The sequence below is a fragment of the Hippopotamus amphibius genome, chromosome 14, assembly GCF_030028045.1.
Source record: "Hippopotamus amphibius kiboko isolate mHipAmp2 chromosome 14, mHipAmp2.hap2, whole genome shotgun sequence".
Classification (NCBI taxonomy): Eukaryota; Metazoa; Chordata; class Mammalia; order Artiodactyla; family Hippopotamidae; genus Hippopotamus; species Hippopotamus amphibius.
Window position 1 is genome coordinate 65,955,434 of NC_080199.1, and position 19,501 is coordinate 65,974,934.

The following is a 19,501-nucleotide window of genomic DNA, read 5'->3' on the forward strand; positions in this document are numbered from 1 at the left end:
CAAATGAGTTCTCTCTTACACATTCCAACTAAAAACTCACTATAAGTGTCAACTCTTTAATGTAGTCAGTAACACCTACTTTCAAAATTCTGATCCAGGTTACGTATCTTGATCTCTCTCCACAAACTTCTGGGTAATAATATTAACAAGAAGTAAAGCCATCAGATTTCAAGTCTACCTTACTTTCTTAAATCCAATGTATCCGTTAATTATTCACTCATCTATTCAGTCAATTAATACAAAGGAGTCAAAAATTATCTGCACTCTAGTTATATTAAAACTTCTATAAATTCTACAGCCAGAGTGCAGATAATTTTGGGCTCACCCTGGTATTCTGAAGCACCTGTTACTGGTAAGATGCCATATAACATAGCGTAAATACAATGGTGAGCAGAAGAGGACAGTCCTGGCTTCACAGCACTCATGGCCTAGTGAGAGAGGCAGTAAACACACAATTATGTGCATAAAGGAAAAAGCAAGGTACTATAAAAGCATCACTCAGAAGGACACACCTAATCTGTATGTTTGGCAAAAGCATCTCTGAGAAATGCACATTTTAAGTGACATCTTAAAGATGAACAGACATAAGGTTAAGTGTGTAGTGGGGACAGCGTGGATGAAGGCTTAGGTGAGAAAGAGAATGGCTACTAGAGATCAATTCATGTGAGACTTGCATGTTTTTCTAGAAGATTTTAATTCTTACTGTAAAAGCATTAGGAAACCACTGAAGAAGGGAAATAATCTGATTTAAATTTTAAGAAGCTAAATCTGGCTACAGCAAGAAGAATGGAAGGGCAGGTTGTAATAGTAGATACAAGGACACCAAATAGGTAGCTCTTGTGGCATCTTAGATGCCAAGGGCAATACAGGTGGAGAGAAGAGGAGATATTTGAGAGAATTAGACGGCAAAATCATCAAGATCTGGTTAGGGACAGACAGGATGAAGGGGCTGACTCCCAGATTCTGGATCTGTAATTTAATTCTGTATAGTTTAATTCACAGCATTATCACAATTCAAAACTGTACTCTTTATACACTTCTCTAGTTGTGTGATAACTGCATCTCTTACCATATCATGTCTATTTTCATCCCAGTTCTCAGCATGATGCCTATATAACTGCAGATACTTGGTTAAAAATTACTGAAATAATAAGTGGACAGATGCTCTTATACTTTCTGAGTTAAGAACACTTGGAAAAGGCCCTGGAGTTGGGGCTGGTGGAGAAGAGCTGGAAGAGTTCAGTTTGGGATATGCTGAACTGAGGTGCTTTGAAGCATCCAAGTTGGGGCACCAGACAGTTACAGATAAAACAATGGATCCCACATAAAAATCAAGATTTCATTTCTTTACAGTGACCTAAGATATTCAACTCAATTGTTTTTAAAGTTAAGATCAGGCATATAAGAACCTGTAATAGAGGTTAAATACATTTTGTGAGTTTATACTATGAACTAGATATGGGTCATTGGAGAAGGAGAAATGGGCAGGAAACACACATTTACTGAGTACTAACTAAGGTTACCGATCTCTGTATAGACCCATGTCCTTTTTTTGTGGGTGATGGTAAATACCTTGAAGTAGAATTACTGGGTACGATGGTGAGTGTACATTTAACTTTCTAAGAAACTTACCTTTTTCAATGAATGTAAAATTTATTCATTTCCATTTATTTTTGAGCTTTTCACAATCAAATCTTCTTTGCATTTCTACAGTGTTTACTGTTATGTTGGATATACAGAAGTTATGACTTTTTATATATTGTCTTTTATCATAATGTTCCTTATTTGGATTCAGTGTTTTTAAAATCTACCTTGTCTAATATTAACTCTGTCAGCTCTGTATTCTTTGCATTTGTTGGGTATCTTGTGGGTCTATCCCTTTATTTTTAGTTAAATTCAGCTTTGTCAGATGATAGAGAGGAAAGCCCTGGCATCAAAAAGGCACCCGAGAGAGCTATTTATTAAAGTCAAACCACTGTGGCAGGGAGTAATGAAACTCATAGGATCAGCAGTATCGTACAGTAGGTAGGAGCCTAAGTGCTGAGCTGAAGGGGGTTGTGAGGAGGATTAAAGAGGTAACACGCTAAAAACGTGTGTCGTGCTCACGGTATGTCAGTGGCTGTTGTCGTTACTTACTGCTGTTATTATCACCACTAGAGTTACTACCATGAAGCTTCCACAGGGGACCAATCCTGTGAGGGCTAAGTCAGTGTCATCCAACTGATGGCTCTATGTGTGCAGGTATACCCACACACACACGTATCTATGCAAAGTGTGTACTTAAGATGTGGAAACACACTACAAAAAGCGGTGCTCATGCAGAAAGGGATGTGCAAGCAAGCCCATCACCTGAAAAGTAATAAAGTGGAGGTTCAGTGAGCGTGACACTCAAGAGAAGTATCGTAAGACTGGAATCTAATTTCAGTACCAACTCGGGAAGAAGTCAAGAACTATGAGCCGAGGATCACTGACAGATGGAAGTCTATAATGATATCTAGCCTAACCTCTTTATGTCTGTCATTCCTGTTTCTCCTGTTTCTTCAGGTTAGGAGTAAAACTCTGAAACTGAAGAAAATCTAAACAGGAATAATGAGACTATTAGGGTATGGTACAATATTACTACAAATGTGTGTCCTGGTTGGACCTCCTTATTAGTTAAAGGAATACATGTGCAATCATTATGACTGGACCCAATGTGAATACAGCATATGAAGAGATAAAATTATCACCCATGACAAAAATTATTGCATGGGAAAAATAAGAATAATGTTCCATACGGAAACGTATGTTGAAATGCTTTATGATGTACTTACCATTGCAGCCTTCAGTGCCACAGAATCTAGGTTGGGCAAATTAGCTAAAGGGCCCTTAAAAAAAAAGGGCAAAACCAAGATGAAAACAGGTGCCACATGTTACAGTTCACTGACGAAATACAGTCCATTAATAGATTGCTCAAATTTGAAAATTTAGCTTATTTCCAAAGAACTCAAGTGTCCTATCTTCAGCCTCAATTAGAAGAGAGACTATGAGTTGTTCACTTTTATATAACTAATGTGAAGGCACTCAATAATATTTGTTGGAGTGAGAAGCACATAAATTTATTAATGATGGAAATAACAGGATACTTCAGATTTAATCATAAGCAAGAAAAAAACGGCAATGAAGCACTGAGAAATGGCAGTGAGACATGGGGGCTTTAAGAGTTTCACTTTGATAATTTTAGATAATATAAAAAGGCTGCAGAATTTGCCCTTATAGGTGGAAATTTGCTTATTACCCAATCAAAAGAAAACATTCAAAATTTGTGATTTTTGAGAGCTTAAGAGTTTGTGGGCTATGAAATATTCTTTATGTTAATGTTATCTAAAAGAGTTTTTTGCTTTTTAAAGAAAGATGGTTTTCTAGGGTTCCCGCCACTCCATTTTCTAATTCTACTGGAGTTCTATAACTTAACAAGATCATATGCTAGCCCCAAGAGTATTTACCTTTCCAAGCTAATGGACCATGATTTGCTAAATTAAAAGGGGGAATGACCGCTATTTATAATCTATGCATTTAATAAATTGATGGTGATAAAGGACCCTGGAAAATTTACCAATATGAATATTCTTTATACATTTTTCAATACTAATTTTTGTATATTTTCATTACTTTTAACCAAACTATCCATAGTAAAAAGGATACTTAATATTTTGGGATACCCTACTAAATCTCAGGTAGTCGTCCAAGAACTACAGGTATTATCTCACTTAATCTTCAGAACAATCCTATGTTACAGAGATTATTACCCTCAATCTACAGATGAGGAAATAGAGAGAGAAGTCACCTTCCCAGGGAAAAACAGCTACTAAGTGGCAGAGCCAAGATTCAAGGGAGTCTAGCTCTAGACCCCATGCTCTAAATTGGTGTATCTCTCTAGTTAGGAACATCCAGGTGCTTACCTGCTCAGGTTTATGTTGCTGTATGGTGTTATAGATATAACTCAAGCCTGCTCTAGTTAAAACATAAGAAGCTTGCTCATTTATAAGTGTGTCCAAATGTGCTTCAATCTAAAATAAAACACAATTAAGAGAACATATTTTAAAAGACAAATAAGACTGATGAGAGTAGAAGTAGACCAGCCTGGAGTCTTAGCTCTTCATCATGGACGTGTTCCTTGCAGCGGCTACGAGGCCAGGATATGAGGCACAGGGACTGCTCCTGTACAAAGACTTTTCCTTCCCCCAAGACGAAGTCCTCTTACAAAAGCAAGGGAAAGTCTTACTTGAGGATTCCGGGACTAGCTACTAGTCAAAACATTTGAGTTGCTTCTCAGCTCTTTTAAAAGCTGGCATTAAGCTAAACACAAACTGACAAAAACTACTGATAAACAGTAACGGTGTAAAATAAAATACTTAGGAAGAACCCTGGTAAGATGAGGACCTGACGTTCCTCACATCCACACTGCCTCATGCTCCCAACTTGCTGGACTGACTCAACCAATCAAATACACCATCTGGAGAAGACTGGAGGAAATTCATGGGGGCTGAGATAGGAAGTTCTCCTGAGGAAACCAGATCTGGGACAACCAGGGGATTATTGAGGACCCGGCAGAAGGCTGGTCAAAGATGTCAGGTTCAGGAGCTGCCTAAAAGGAGCCAGCTAGCAGGTGTGAGTTGTACGTACTCCCCTGTTTGGTGCTATTCTTGGGGAAGCTACCTAATGCTAATATGGCAGAAGCCACAGAAGGAGACCACCTGACGGGATGAAGTACTCCCACATGGAAAGAAGTCGGCTGCTGCCTTCCTTTAAGCAGTACAGGCCTGAAAGTCTGGAGGTCTTCCTGCTATTCCTCACCGGCTAGTTCCCTCAGTTCTACCAGCCTGTTTACCAATGGTACCGTACACTATTAAGAGATGCTATCTGTTACCATGTGAATTCTTGCCATTGTCCAAGTCACTCCAGTAGCTGAGCCCCTCCCACTAAAAAACTTACAACTAACTTAAAAGAGGTGAGTAGGTTCTAAGAGGAAACCCATCTGAATAATGAGAACAAGTATCTTTTCCTGAGGCAGCACTACTGAAAGACCCTGGTTACTTGAGTTTTTTTTAAGTGCATGCCCAAGAAAGTACAATTAGAACCTCAGAACCGTTTCTTACTAATCTTACTGGAAATCTAAGAAAAACAAGATTACAAATATTAATATTTAACAAAAGAGTTATTGCTAAGAACCAAATTAGTATCTGAAAGAAAAGAGGAAGAACAGTAATACAAAGCAAATATCAAAGATATATATTAAAGAGACTTAAACAGAAATCAGAAGACACATTAGGAGATAAAGCCAACTAAGGACAGGAGCTTCAGAATATAAAAAGTAACAGATGGAGAAGTGATAATTAAAGATAAAAAACTTTATTGAGCAAAAAAAAAAAAAAAAAAAAGAGTTGACTCTTCAGACTGAGAAGGCTCTGCAAACGCTAATGGGGGCAGAAGCCACAGAAGGAGACCACCTGATGGGTAGTCTACCAAGACGGAAATAACAGAGAAAGAGACATACCAAAAAATACACTGAGGAAATATCTGAACTCAAAGGAAAATCCTTATAAGCTTCCACACGAATAAAATAGGTTATCACAAACAAGAGAGAATCAGACTAGCTTAGATTTCCTACTTGAACCACTGGAAGAAGTAGGCGTAGAAGAAAATTAATAGACTATTGATAGAAAAGACCTGAAAATCAAGAATCTTTTACATGACAAGGAAAACTATTACTGTGGGGGCCATGCCTTCCAGAATTCACATCCTTGCCCAGTCCTCTCCACACTGACTCTGGGCTGGTCTGTGTGACCAGCACTGGCCACCAGCCCATCAGCAAGCATGACGCAGGCTTAATAAGCACGTACATGGTGGAGCTCGTCCTTGTGGAATGCAAAAAGTGACTTTGGAATATTTAAGAAACAAAGATAATTGGTGATAAAACAGATTTTTGGACAACTTATATGTGTGCACATCTTGAGAAGAGATTTAGACAAATGGCAGAGCTTGTGGTTGAATTATTGATAAACACTAAAAACTAATGAATTTTTTTCAAAAGTTCTACTAATTATACATAAAATAAACAATTATGCAAGGAAGAAAAGTTAATCATGCTTCATTATAGTTCTTTTAAAAGAAAGAATTAGAAACTAGAAAATATGACAAATTTAGAGGTCTCAAAACTCATTCCTTAGAAAAACTCAACATGACAAATTTTTACTGTAGCCACTGCCAAACTGTTTATATGCTTGTGATAACAAGGAAGATTCAGAGTTTTTTTGTTTTAAACATTTTATCTACCAAAAATCACTATTTCAAAATCAGAAGCTAAGTATCTGGTAAATTTTATAAATGGCTTTGTTGTGACTCTTAAGGGACACCATTTGGCTTATAGGACAGGAATGATTGGTATAACAAAGTGTAATGTTGTGCCTAACACTGCTTTACACACAGATAAAAATATATCTGTCCTCTGCAACACCTTCTGCACTAGCTACACAGCTTGAAAAATGTAGCACATTATTCACAGTTCGGAAACTGAAATCTGCATACAGAATAACGGCTCGAATTAGTCAGAAAAGCTCCGTTCAACCACCACATACTATGGCTTAAATAAAATATCTTACCCGTCACATATTCTGGCTTCTCCAAAACGAAACTAAAATACTGAATATGCATGGGGGCGGGGAGTTTTATCAGACTATAACAAGGGAGTCACACAAATCAGGTCACTGAAATTAGCTTAAAGCCGGTAACTGAGATCATGTATAGAAAAAAGATTTCATCACAGTGAGCAGTCATTTTATGGCTAAATTAACCTGGAACTGTAGCATTTCCAGACGTCTGTCGGTGAATTCAAAGAGAGCTAATGTTGTCTTCATCATATATAGTGAATTGACCATGAAAGTGGCCATGTCAGCCGTGCCTAAGTTGCTGGCTGATACAGTACACATCTGGAGGAGAGGATCCAAGACACATGATAAAACCTATAAATGAAAAATAAAATTAAATGTATTCTTTATTTCCTGACCAGTGATACAGGTCTGCATTAATGGCACTTCAGAATGAATGCCAAACTAATGGGGAGAGAGCCAACTTACAGAAGCATGTAAGAAAAAGATTAAATGGTACAATAACTGTAATAGTTTTTAAAACAAGCATCACTGAATGTATACTTTTTAAATAAAAGGGAACTGGTTTAATATTCGAAGGAAAAAGCAATGAGGATTGTCAAGATACATGGGTTATAAAATGCCAGAATTTCAACAGAATGTACAATAGAGGAACAATAAGATCATTAAAAATGAATCTACAACATACCTGCACAAAATCGGCTTGACGGGCATCTAACGGTACAACTGAAGAATCACGAGATGCCAAGACTTCACGCAACAACATGAGTGTCTGATTTAATGCAGAACTTGGTCCCAGATCAGGTGGTGGGAGTTCTACCTAAAATAAAAGATGACTTATCCACTGCTTATATTTTTCTACTAAATTTTAGTGTCTAAATAAATGCCAATTCACAGTAAAATAATTCCTATGAAACATGTAAAGCTTGGCTGACACATCACAAAATCTACAATCCATCAATAGCATATTTTTTATCATACTAATCAAAATCAGCATAGAAAGTGACTCAAAAGTTTTTTGTTAGATTATCTGAGAATTAATATACCACAATCAGAAGTGCAGAATTTGTACTTTAACTGAAAAAATTATGAGGAAACTTAGCAGTCTTTGAATTGTAGAAATGTATTTTCATATGGATTTGAAATGGCCTGTTGTTTTGTTTTTTAGCCCAAGTCTTAAGAAAAAAGTCATTCAGAGACCAGCACTTCCCCAACTACACTCTTACTGAGAATCATCACTCTCCCTCATGCCCCAATCTCAGATATTGTGGCTCAATATGTATAGGTTCAGGGTCTAGAAATCTATTTTTCAACAAGTACCCCAGGTGGTTTTCACTTCACAGGGCCACACACTTCAAAGAAACAATACAATACTGCCACTAAAATCTTGAATTCTACAGTTAAAGAGATTAATTTTACATTTTGTAACCAGCAATTACTAGGTATGTGACCTTGGAAAAGTTATTTAAATTCTCAGAGGGGTTCTGTAGGGATTAAATGGGACTGTTCCATCTCCAGCAATGAGTAGAGTCTCTGACACTTATTAACCAGCTAAGCTCATCCTCCCTGCTTGACGGCATCACCATTTCCAAGAAGAGGTGCCTGTGAATTTTTTCAAAACATTTTTCAAAGTGCTTATAATACAATATAATCAGATTTTGTAAATGAAACAAAACCTGGTACTTAGAAATCCATGTAACACCACACTCATGTCAGGTAGACAGAAAGGCGTAAGAATTTTGTAATATCAGGATTTATATTAAGGATGTTTCATGTATAAAAGTTAATATATCAATGACATCAGCAGGAATGGCCAAGTATGGACTTCTGAAAATCCTCCCTCCTTCACAAAAGCAACAAAAACAAAAATTATATGAGACATGCCAACAAACAAAAAAGCATGATCATTTACAGAAAAAACGATCAATAGCAACCCCGAGGAAGCCCAGATGTTGGGAATACTAGCCAAAGACTTTATTTTTTTTCCCTACTGTCTCCTCAGATATACTTTATTGTCACTTAAAGTCAGTAGCAGAAATGGACAAAGTTTTCATCACTGACACAGCAGACTTTAAATCAGCTCTTTTAAATATGCTCAAAAACTAAAGGAAACTATGTTAATGAACTAAAGGAAAGTATGAGAAAATATCTTACAAAATAGAAAATATCACTAAAGAGACAGAAATAGTAAAAAGAAACAAAAAACAAACAAACAAAATAACCAAATAGAAATGTAATTACAATAACTGTAATGAAAAATTCACTACACGGAATCAACAGGAGATCTAAACAGGCAGAATAAATAATCAGTGAACTTGAAGATAGGTCAACTAACTAGTCTGAAGAACAGAAGGAAAAAAGAATGAAAGAAAATTAACAGAGCCTCAGAGACCTATGGGACACCATCAACAATGTGGGTACAATGGGGATCTCAGAAGGAGGAAAACAGAGGGCGTGCAAAAAGCATATATGAATAAACAGTGGCAGAAGACTTAGCAAATTTGATTTAAAAAATTAATCTAAACATCCAAGCAAAATAAACTTAAATAGATCCACAGAGACACATCATACCAAGCTGTCAAAAGACAAAGAGAGAATCTTGAAGTCAACAAGAGAGTAACTCATTCTGAACAGGTGATTCTCAATAAGCTTAACAGTTAATTTTTCATTAGAAAACATAGAGACCAGAGGCACTGGATGATACATTCAAGGACTGAAAGAAATATACTGTCAACCAAGAATTCCATATGCAACAAAACTACTCTGCAAGAAAAGAAGAAGAAATTAAGACATTCCCAATAAACAAAACCAAAACTTCTTTACTAGCTAACCTGCTCTATAAGAAATATTAAAGGGAATCCTTCAGGCTAAAATGAAGGGACGCTAGACAGTAACTCAAATTTGCATGAATATAGAACATCAGTCAAGTTTCTGACATCAGTAAATATAAAAGTTTAATGTACTTTCTGCTTATAACTTCTTTTTTTCTGGATTTAAAAGACAACTGCATGAAGCAATCATTTTAACTCTATGTTGACAAGCACACAATACAGAAAGGCGTAATTTGTAACAACAATATCACAAAGGAAGAAGAAAATGGGGCTATATGGGAGCGAAGCTTTAGTACACTATTGAAAGTAAGTTGTTATGATCCAAACTAGCAAGATTATTAAAAATTAAGATGTTAATTATTATTCCCAGAGCACCACTAAGAAAATAACTAACTACACACATATACACACATATATTTACATAAACAATAAGAGAATTAGTGTACTAGAAAATATTTACTTAATATTAAAGAAGGCAGTAATTTAGGGACAGAGAAATAAAAAACAGCACACACAAAAACATGGTGCAAAATGGCAGACAAATTCTACTCTATCAGCAATTAAATTAAATGTAAACATGCTAACCAAAAAAGCAGAGTCTGGTAGATGGATAAAATAAAAAAGAAATACATGACCCAACTATACTCTGTATTCAAGAAACACACTTTAAAGACAAAAATAGACGGAAAGTAAAAGGACAAAAAAAGATAGATCTTGCAAACAATAACCAAAAGAGTGCTAGAGTAGCTATACTAATTTCAGACAAAAAAGACTTTAAGACAAACACTGCTGCTAGAAAGGAGGACATTTTATGTTTATTATAAAGATGTAACAACTATAAACATACATGCATCTAAGAACAGAGCCAAAAAATACACGAAGCCAAACTGACAAAACAGAAGGGAAAAGTATCTCTCGTGGTGAAGAAATAGTGATGTCAAGTTTGATACCTCCTTCAGTTTTGTTTCCTTTTTTCTATTAAATTCAAATAAAGTGAACTTAGAAAAACTCCAAAATATGAAGTCATCTTTATAAAAGTATTTTCACCCATTCATCCAATTTAAAAAAGATATCTAGGACGCTGTTAAACTGATGGATGATGGTTAACACAAGAATACATTCAGCAGTCAATAAACACACGAAAACTGTTCATCATCATTAGTCTTCAGAAAAGTACAAATCACAAAGGAAGTACCACCACACAACTTCCACAAGCGCTAAAATTAAAGACTAACAGTATCAAGTACTGGGTAGATGTGGAGCAACTCAAATTCCCTCACATTTCTAGTGGAGCAAACTGGTACAACCACTTTGCAAAATGCCTGGCAGAAGCTATGAAAGCTATCGACCCAGATATTCCATTACTGTGTATACACACAAGAGAAATGAAAACTTATGTCCACCAAAAGACATGTACTAGAATATTCACAGGAGCTTTATTTACAATATCTAAGATATAGAAACAATACAGATGTCTATCAATAAATTGTAGTAAGTTTATAGAATTCTATTTATATATAATTTATGTAATTTATATAATTATAAATTTATATAATTCTACTTATATAGAATTATTACACAATGGTTAAAAAAATGAACTACTGCTCAACACAACATGGGTGAATCTTACAGACATAATACCAAATGAAAGAAGTCAGACCCAAAAGAGTTCAACTGTCTGAATTTACTTATGTGACTCTCAAGAGCACACAAAAATAGGAAATAGAAGTCAGATGGTGGTTAACTCTGGGGGAGTTTTGACTGCGGAGAGAGCATAAAGAAGCTTTCTGAGGTGCTGGATATGTTTTATGTTTTATATTTTGAGCTGGGTGATGATTAATGAACGTACACAAATACAAAAATTCAATGAACTTAAGATTTTTATACTGTAAGTTTTATCTCCATTTACACTGAAAGTTCATTTAAGGGAGATCAACTCAATGCTTGGTGATGACCTAGAGGGGTGGGAGGGAGGCTTAAGAGGGAGGGGATACGGGGATATATGTATAAATACAGCTGATTCACTTTGTTGTACAGCAGAAACTAACACAACATTGTAAAGCAATTATACTCCAATAAAGATCTGAAGAAAAAAATTAAACAATAAAAATTTAAAAAGTTCATTTAATCTTTTTTGTTTATATTAGATAAATATTGAGAATCCACAAGGTTTTATAATATCCAAAATTCAAGTGATTAATAATAATATTAACAATTATAATGCACAAAATAACTTTATGAAAGATACATTCATAACTTTTCTCTACATTTCCCAACTAATAAAGTTGACATATAAAGAAAGACATTACATTTAAAAGCATTTGGTCTACTGAAAACTTCATATTCTGTATATGAGAACCTTTTTAGAAAAAAATAGAGCTATAACACTGAACAGAGTTCTCATTCTTCCTGTGACTGTTTACGATGACATTTTTTCCCCTTTGTAGATACGTGCTCTGACTTTATTAGAGGAAAATGAAAAGGTTGCACCATAAAAGTTCCAAAAGCTGTTTCTACAACCTCATTCCACAGCCAACTTTTATTCTTTGAAATATCTTCCATTTAAGGTCCTCCAATTTTCTGTACTGTAGCTTCTTAGAAGGCCACTCACCCATGTGCTTTCAAAAAACAAAATCAACACCAAACAAACAAAAACCCTCTTTTTAAACTAACTGCTTCATTTTATATACAGACTCCTTCACTCTATTTAAATACACACATGTTCTAGTAAGTGACAGTAAATGGAACTACAGTGGGTTTTTTTTTAAAACCACTTTATTGAGGTATGATTGACATACAAAAAGCTGTAAATATTTAATGCATACAACTTGATGAATTTAGAGGTAACTACATACCTAAAACCAAGTCTCCCTAAAACCGAGTTCCTTTGCAGGGTTTATGAATAACCTCTTTATCCAAAGCTTTACTCTCTTTCTTGTCCTGCCCCTGTTCCTCTCAGGATTGAAGTATCAAAGAAAAGGGGAGACTGAAACCAAGCAGGACCCTGTGGGGCCTTCCCAGATATAAAAGCCCCTCCGTGTCCCCCATTACTTGTTTGCAGAACAAAAGGCTTTAGTCTCCTAAGCTTTCCCTGAGTTCCAAAGAGCAGACTCAAGCAGTTCATGACTAGAATAAAAGAGTCACAAGACTCCTAGTTCCTTCTGAAGGGAATGGATAACAATCTGAGTTGTTCTGGAGAAACTAAGACCCCCATCCAGCTGGAGGATGGTGACTATCTGCTGACTACAAGCACTAGACCCCAGAGTGGTTGAAACCAAAAGGTTAAGATTCCCAAAACATCACCGTGTTACCTTACCACCAACCAATCAGAAGGTCCACAAGCTGACCACGCATCCTAGGACCTTCTCCCCCAACACTGTCCTTAAAAACTCTTGCCTGCCCATTCTCCTTGCTTGGCAACCTGCAAATAAATCCTTACTTTGCTGCAAACATCCACTGTCAGAGTTTGGCTTTCCAGCACTGCAGGCATATGAGCCCCTGCTTGGTAGCATACCCATGAAACCATCACCACACTCTATGCCACAAACCATATCCATTACCTCCAAAAGTATCCTCTCACCTTACTTATTTATGGAATTAAATTTAAGTCAATAAAATTATTCTAGATAAATCTGAGTGCAAACTAACATTTGTTTGATATACCTTCAAATAATTACAACTTTTTATTTTACATGCTTTACTTAAAATCTAAAAAGCATTCTGGTTGAAAACACTGTTTTTCCTAGTAGAATAATTTGCAAAGAATAATGTAAAACTCAAAATATTCATCTAAAAAAAGCACTTCTCAAACTTTAACATGCATGTGAATGACCAGGAAGCCTGGTTAAAATGCACATTCTGATTCAGTAGGTCTGGTGTGGGGCCTGTGATTTTTAATTTCAGCTAAACTAATAAACTCCTAGGTGATGCCCAAGCTGCTGGTCCAAGTACTACAATTTGAACAGTAAAAAAAAGAGATTCTAAACAGCAATGATATCCTAGAATTTAAATCAGAACTTAAAGGACCACTCAGGGTTTTTTTTCAGAGAGCTGGTCAAATCAATCCTGCCTACTATTAATTTGATATGGGTTTCATTTAGGACATACCATACCTTTTAAATTAGAATTGTACTATTACTATAGTGAAAAGAATTTTAGAAAATGTCTCTCTAGCTAAAATGGATATGACATTGTATCTTCTGTAGTATAGATACATGTTCCCTTTGGACTTTGCTAGATTCACAGTTATGGATGTTTCAGGAGAGCCTGATAAGGAAGGGAGTACACATACTTGAATACTCAAGTGCTTCAAACCCTTTGTTAGGGAAAAGGTACATCCTTCAATAAAATAATGTCCTTGAATTTTCTTTTTTCATACTAAAGAATTAGTTCCCAGATATGTCTTTTTAAAAGCACAGAAGGAATCATGAAAAGAGTTCATCTCTAGTTATACCTTTTATTTTAAAAGCTATTCTTCCTAACAATTTTACTACCCACTTAAAATTCTACTAACAAAAATTTCCACTTGGGTGCTTTGCTAATGAAGGCCATTCTGCAGTAAGTGTTGTTTTCCTCATAAGGCTAGAATCTTCTCATAAGAGATGAATGGTTTACAAGAGGCAGAATAAGACAAAGATATAATTAACAAAAAATATGGAACATTAAAATTTGGTGAATGGAAGATAATTCCTGAAAGAAACCTGAAATGGTTGTGTATATAAGCAACACATAGGTGTAAACAACAGTGTCATATTCCAATCTCAATTTAATGTTAAAATATCCCTAAATATGACCCAATTCGTATCTTGGAAAAACATTTCAGGGCACAATGATTGATGATAATGACAGCAATAAATAATAACAACACCCAGAACCAATTCACAGCTATAAACCCACACAGGCTGCAGTATTAACTGGTACTTAATGCATCCAAATTACAATTCTTTCTTTCCCTGTTTTTATCCTATCATATTCTGGGTTTTAACTGGAAGATGCCATGCTTGAAACTTGCCTTTTATTAGCCATTATATTTTCCTGCAACTTTCATTTTAACTTTATAAGAGAAATAAAGTATTTAAGAACTTAGTGGGTTTTCTGAGTGAAAATAAAATAAATGGATAACCATTTGGGAAAAATAAATATGATCCTTCCCAGCATGAACAAAAATAAACTTCAGGTAGATTAAAAATTTGATTGAAACTACAGAAAGACCTAAGAACATACATTTAAATGAATTTATTAAATAATCTAACACATTCCTACTGACAGATGCTAACTTTAGCACATAATAATTCTACATGTATTTTCTTGTGGGAAAGTTTTTGAAGTATGTTTTATGGTATGTTCCCAAAGGAGAAATAAAGAAAAAAAAAAGTTAGATTTTACTATGTAAACATTAAAAGTGACATCAGAAAATACTACAGGCAAAATTAAAAAGTAAATGATGACGTGGAGAAAAGATTTATAACATATATGATAGATAATACTCTTAATGTGTAAAAAAATCAGAAAATAACAAGATACAACCTAGTAGGAAAATGGCAAAGGACATGAGAAAGTTCACAAACACCCAATAAACGTATTTTAAAATGTTCGTTCTCACTAGAAAAATTGAAATCTAAATGGCAAAAAAAACAACAGCAGCACTTTTTCTTCATCATATTGGCAAAGACATTTTAAAATGCCTACTATCTAATTTTGCAAACTCTGGCACTTCTGGCAGGAGGCAGTATGGTAGATTTGAGAAAACAGGTGAAAGGAAGTTAAATATGAGGGGCTGCCTGAGGACATGCAGGATTGCTGGGCATCATGGAGGGCTTCGCCTATGCTGGAGGCCAAATTTTGTGGTTTCTCAGCATATGTAAAAGGTTTAAACTACACTTTAGTCTTTTAAGAGTGCAATGGCATCATGTCTAAAAAAACAATGTATATACAATTTTAAAATACAAAGCAAAAAAAACCAATTATAATAACATTAAAGATCATTGATTGCAGAACACCATAACAAATAATAATGAAAAGTGGGAAATATTGTGAGAACTAACAAAATGTGACAGAGACATGAAATGAGCAAATGCTGTTGGAAAATGGCACCAACAGACTTGCTCAATACAGGGTTGCCACAAAACATCAATTTGTAAAAAAATAAACAAAAAAAACAAAAACAAAAACACAGTATCTGCAAAGCGCAATAAAGAGAAGCACAATAAAATGAGGTAACGCCTGCACTATGTTGAATAGAAGTGGCAAAACTGGGCATCCTTCACTTGTTCCTGATCTTAAAGGAAAAGCTTTAAGTCTTACACTATTGAATATGATGTTAGCTGTGGGATTTTCATATATGGCATTTATTATGTTGCAGTAGTTTCCCTCTATTCCTAGTTTGAGTGTTTTTATGACAAAAGTGTTGAATTTTGTCAAAAGCTTTTTCTGCCTCAATTGAGATGATGTGATTTTTTTCCCCTTTGTTCTGTTAATGTGGTAATTATACTGACTGACTTTCATATGCTGAACTACTCTGCATTCCAGGAATAAATCCCAGTAGATCATGCTATACAGTCTTTTTTAAAGGCTTCCTCATTTGGTTTACTAGTTATTATACTTTTCAACTCCAGAATTTCTTTTTGGCTTCTTCTGAGATTTTCCTAACTCTAATAGATATTTCCATTCTGTCCATACACTGTTTGTCCTCTGAACTCATCTTTAATATGACTTTTTTAAAGTCTTTGTCTAGTAGATATGCCATCTGGTCTTTTTCAGGAACAGTTTCTACTAATTTTTTTTCCTTTGAATGAGCCATATTTTCCTGTTTCTTTGTGGGCCCTGTGATTTATTGCTGAAAGCAACATCTGAATGTAATAATTTGCTAACCCTGGAAATGAGATTCTCTCCCATCTCCAGAAGGTGCCATTTTCTGTTACTACTTTGGGTTTTTAAAAAAACATTGTTGCAGGCTATCTCTGTGCCAAGGATCAGGCTGAGGTGTAAAATGAGTTCTTCTCAGGTCTTTCTGAGCCTGCTTCTTTCCCTGAACATGTGGTTACTTTCTAATTTTCCTCGTATATACAGCTGCTTTTGAATGTCCTAGTCTTTAATGTCTGACTCCCAAAATGAGAAAAAGAAAAAAATTAAGGGAGTTGAACAAAATACACTAGCCTTTGAAATCCCCAGGAAGTCACTGTAGCCAGAGGAGGAGGTGTCTGCCACAATGGGGAGGTGCAAAAATAATGGCCACCCTCCTCTTTGCAACTCTGTGACGAGAGCACAGACCCCAGAGGTTTGCAGGACAGGGTGCTTCTTGTCCACCCTGGCTCTACAAGCTGTGTGCAAGGTGCTCAAGTGTACAACTGCCTGCCACAGCAATGGGGATGGAAGATGGGTAGTTGTAACTGTGCTAAGAGTTGAAGTTGACCAAAATTTATTGCAATTTTACTATTCAAGCCTTCCTCTAGAAACTGCAATTCTTCAATAGACTCCCAAGTTCCATTAGACAAATGCCAGTGCAACTATTGTCTAGGTGGGGAGACAGATTCCTGATGCTTCCTACTTTGCCATCTTCCCTGAAAATTATTTATCTTTATGTATGGATCTTGTCACTAATTACCTTTCTGAATCTATTTACTAGTTCGACAACTTTCCAATTAATTCTATTGGGTTTCTGAAGTACAATCACAGCATCCACAAATAATCTAATATTTCCTCCTTTAAAATATTTATATCTGTCATTTCTTTATCTGGACTTTCTATCATTTAAACGTGTTATTGGCAAATATTCTTTTCTTGTTCTTTCTTGACTTAAACAGTCACTAGTGCTTCTATGTTAATCATGATGTTTTCATCCCTCGGTGTATTCAAGTTTTCTACCTCATTTTGAATCATTTTCTGTCAATTTGTATTTTCTTAAAATCATTCTTTCTATATATTTCAGAATAAAATTTATATATTTTAATATGGTATTCTCTAATAAGTTTTAATCCTTTCTGGTTATTATCTCTAATTCTGATATTATAATTTTAAATTTTGTTTTTTCCTTGGTTAAAGAATTGCTAGAAGGTTGTCAATTTGTTGATCTTTTCAACAAATAATCAATTTTGTTTTTCTGTTGTCTAATTTATCATAGAAATGTACTTCCATCTTTCCTTTCACCATTTTGCTTTATTATCCTCTTTCAAAGTTCATAATAAGAATGCCTACTACATTTTATTTTCAGCTTTTAGCCCATATGTTTTCCAATTGGTAAAGCTTTGGGTGACATGCTCATGTGCTTTTCCATACTGCACTTTGGCTCTTGTCCCCACCACATGGAGAAAACTGTCCTCAGTAAGTCATGGATCATCTATATACTGACAGAGATAACAAACGTGCTGTCCTTGTTTTACTAGAATTCGTCATACAGTATCTGTCATCAACCATGCCCTCCTTCTTGAAACTGTATTCTCTTGGCTTTTCTGATAAAACCCTCTTCTCATTTTTCTCCTGCCTCTCCAATCACCCTTCCTCAGCATCCTGCCATGGCTGGGCTTCTTTTCTTTTCTTAAATATCACTGTTTCTCAAGACTGTGTGTCCTGGAAGCTCTACTCTTATTAAACATGATTCCTAGCGACCTCAGACAAACCCATGGATTCAACTATCTTTTACACGCAAAACTCCATAAATCCAAATATACAACTCTGATCTACAATCAGATCACACTGATTGCAGAAGGATATCCCACCTGTTTCTTGTCTAACTTAGACAATATCATCATCTTTATCCCCTAGATTTTATAAATTTATTTATTTATTTAATTTATTGGCTGCGTTGGATCTTCATTGCTGCACACGGGTTTTCTCTAGTTGCTGTGAGCGAGGGCTACTCTTCATTGTGGTGCGCAGGCTCCTCACTGTAGTGGCTTCTCTTGTTGTGGAGCACAGGCCCTAGGCACGGGGGCTTCAACAGTTGTGGCACATGGGCTCAATAGTTGTGGCTCACGGGCTCTAGAGCACAGGCTCAACAGTTGTGGTGCACGGGCTTAGTTGCTCCGTGGCATGTGGAATCTTCCCAGAGCAGGGCTCGAACCCATGTCCCCTGCATTGGCAGGCGGATTCCTTACCACTGTGCCACCTAGGAAGTCCCTATCCCCCAGATTTTACACTTTCTCTCTATTCCAGATACATGTGATTAGTATCAATACTTCCAGGTTGGTAAGAACTCTTCCCTCTCACTTAACCACGTTTAATCAGTCACCAACTTTTGAAAGTTTACCTTCACCCCTAAGAATCTGTCCCCTTGTGGCTCTTCCTTAGAGTATGTATTTTCATAAAAACTACTTTGATAATCCCTTAAATATCCTGTCTGCAACCTGGCCTCTCTCCTATCTACATGCCACATCACTTTCCAAGGAGTTTTTAACAAATGAAAAATCTGTTTATTGATGACCCACAGCTTGCACATTCCATTTGTTTGCTCTACTTAGGATGACCTCTAGCCACCCTTCTGTCACCTATCTAATCCCCTATGTCCTTCAAGTTCAATTCTTGTAACTCCTTCTCTGGAAAGCTCCCTCTCTGTATATGTATGTTATTATATATACTCTCTTTATTGTGCTAACATAGCACCTTGGGCACATCTTTCATAAAACTTGTATTCTGTATTCATCACTGATTTATTAGACTATTTTCCATGAAAGGAAAAGCAACCTGAGACCAAGAGACCTTGATTGTTTGCCTGCGTACTCTCGTTAGCAAGCATGTTTGTTCACGTTCAAAATATGTACCATGTATGAGTTTTAGAAAAATTCTGTCTAAATAAGAACTCATATAAACATACCTATAATGAGAATTGATTGACTGTTAGTAAACTTCTGGTGATTGAGGAAAACATGTAAGGGAAATACTCCAGGCTCCACAAATTCATGCTGCTTTACCAAAAAAATTTGAGTCTTGCATGGGGGTCAGAAAGCAGACTCTTATTAAGGATGCTCTAAGCTTGGGAATGTAAAGACTGACCAGCTACTCTGGATTGGATTGCTACTGACTGTTTCA

General features: G+C 35.8%; 1 protein-coding gene and 1 non-coding gene across 3 annotated transcripts in view; both read right to left on the minus strand.

Annotated features, from left to right (window-relative positions):
- The window catches only part of COG6 (component of oligomeric golgi complex 6), an 87,251-nt gene that overhangs the window by 39,783 nt on the left and 27,967 nt on the right, over positions 1-19,501 (minus strand). For both annotated transcript variants that reach the window (XM_057707152.1, XM_057707151.1), the window contains exons 14-17: positions 7,336-7,467; positions 6,834-7,001; positions 3,942-4,049; positions 2,814-2,867 (exon numbers count right to left, since the gene is read on the minus strand). In XM_057707152.1, the coding sequence (XP_057563135.1) occupies positions 2,814-2,867; positions 3,942-4,049; positions 6,834-7,001; positions 7,336-7,467 (462 nt within the window). The remainder of the gene's footprint in view (positions 1-2,813; positions 2,868-3,941; positions 4,050-6,833; positions 7,002-7,335; positions 7,468-19,501) is intronic.
- LOC130836048 (small nucleolar RNA SNORD38) lies at positions 8,641-8,709 on the minus strand. Its single transcript, XR_009049111.1, has one exon. It is a non-coding gene; the product is annotated as a small nucleolar RNA SNORD38 (small nucleolar RNA).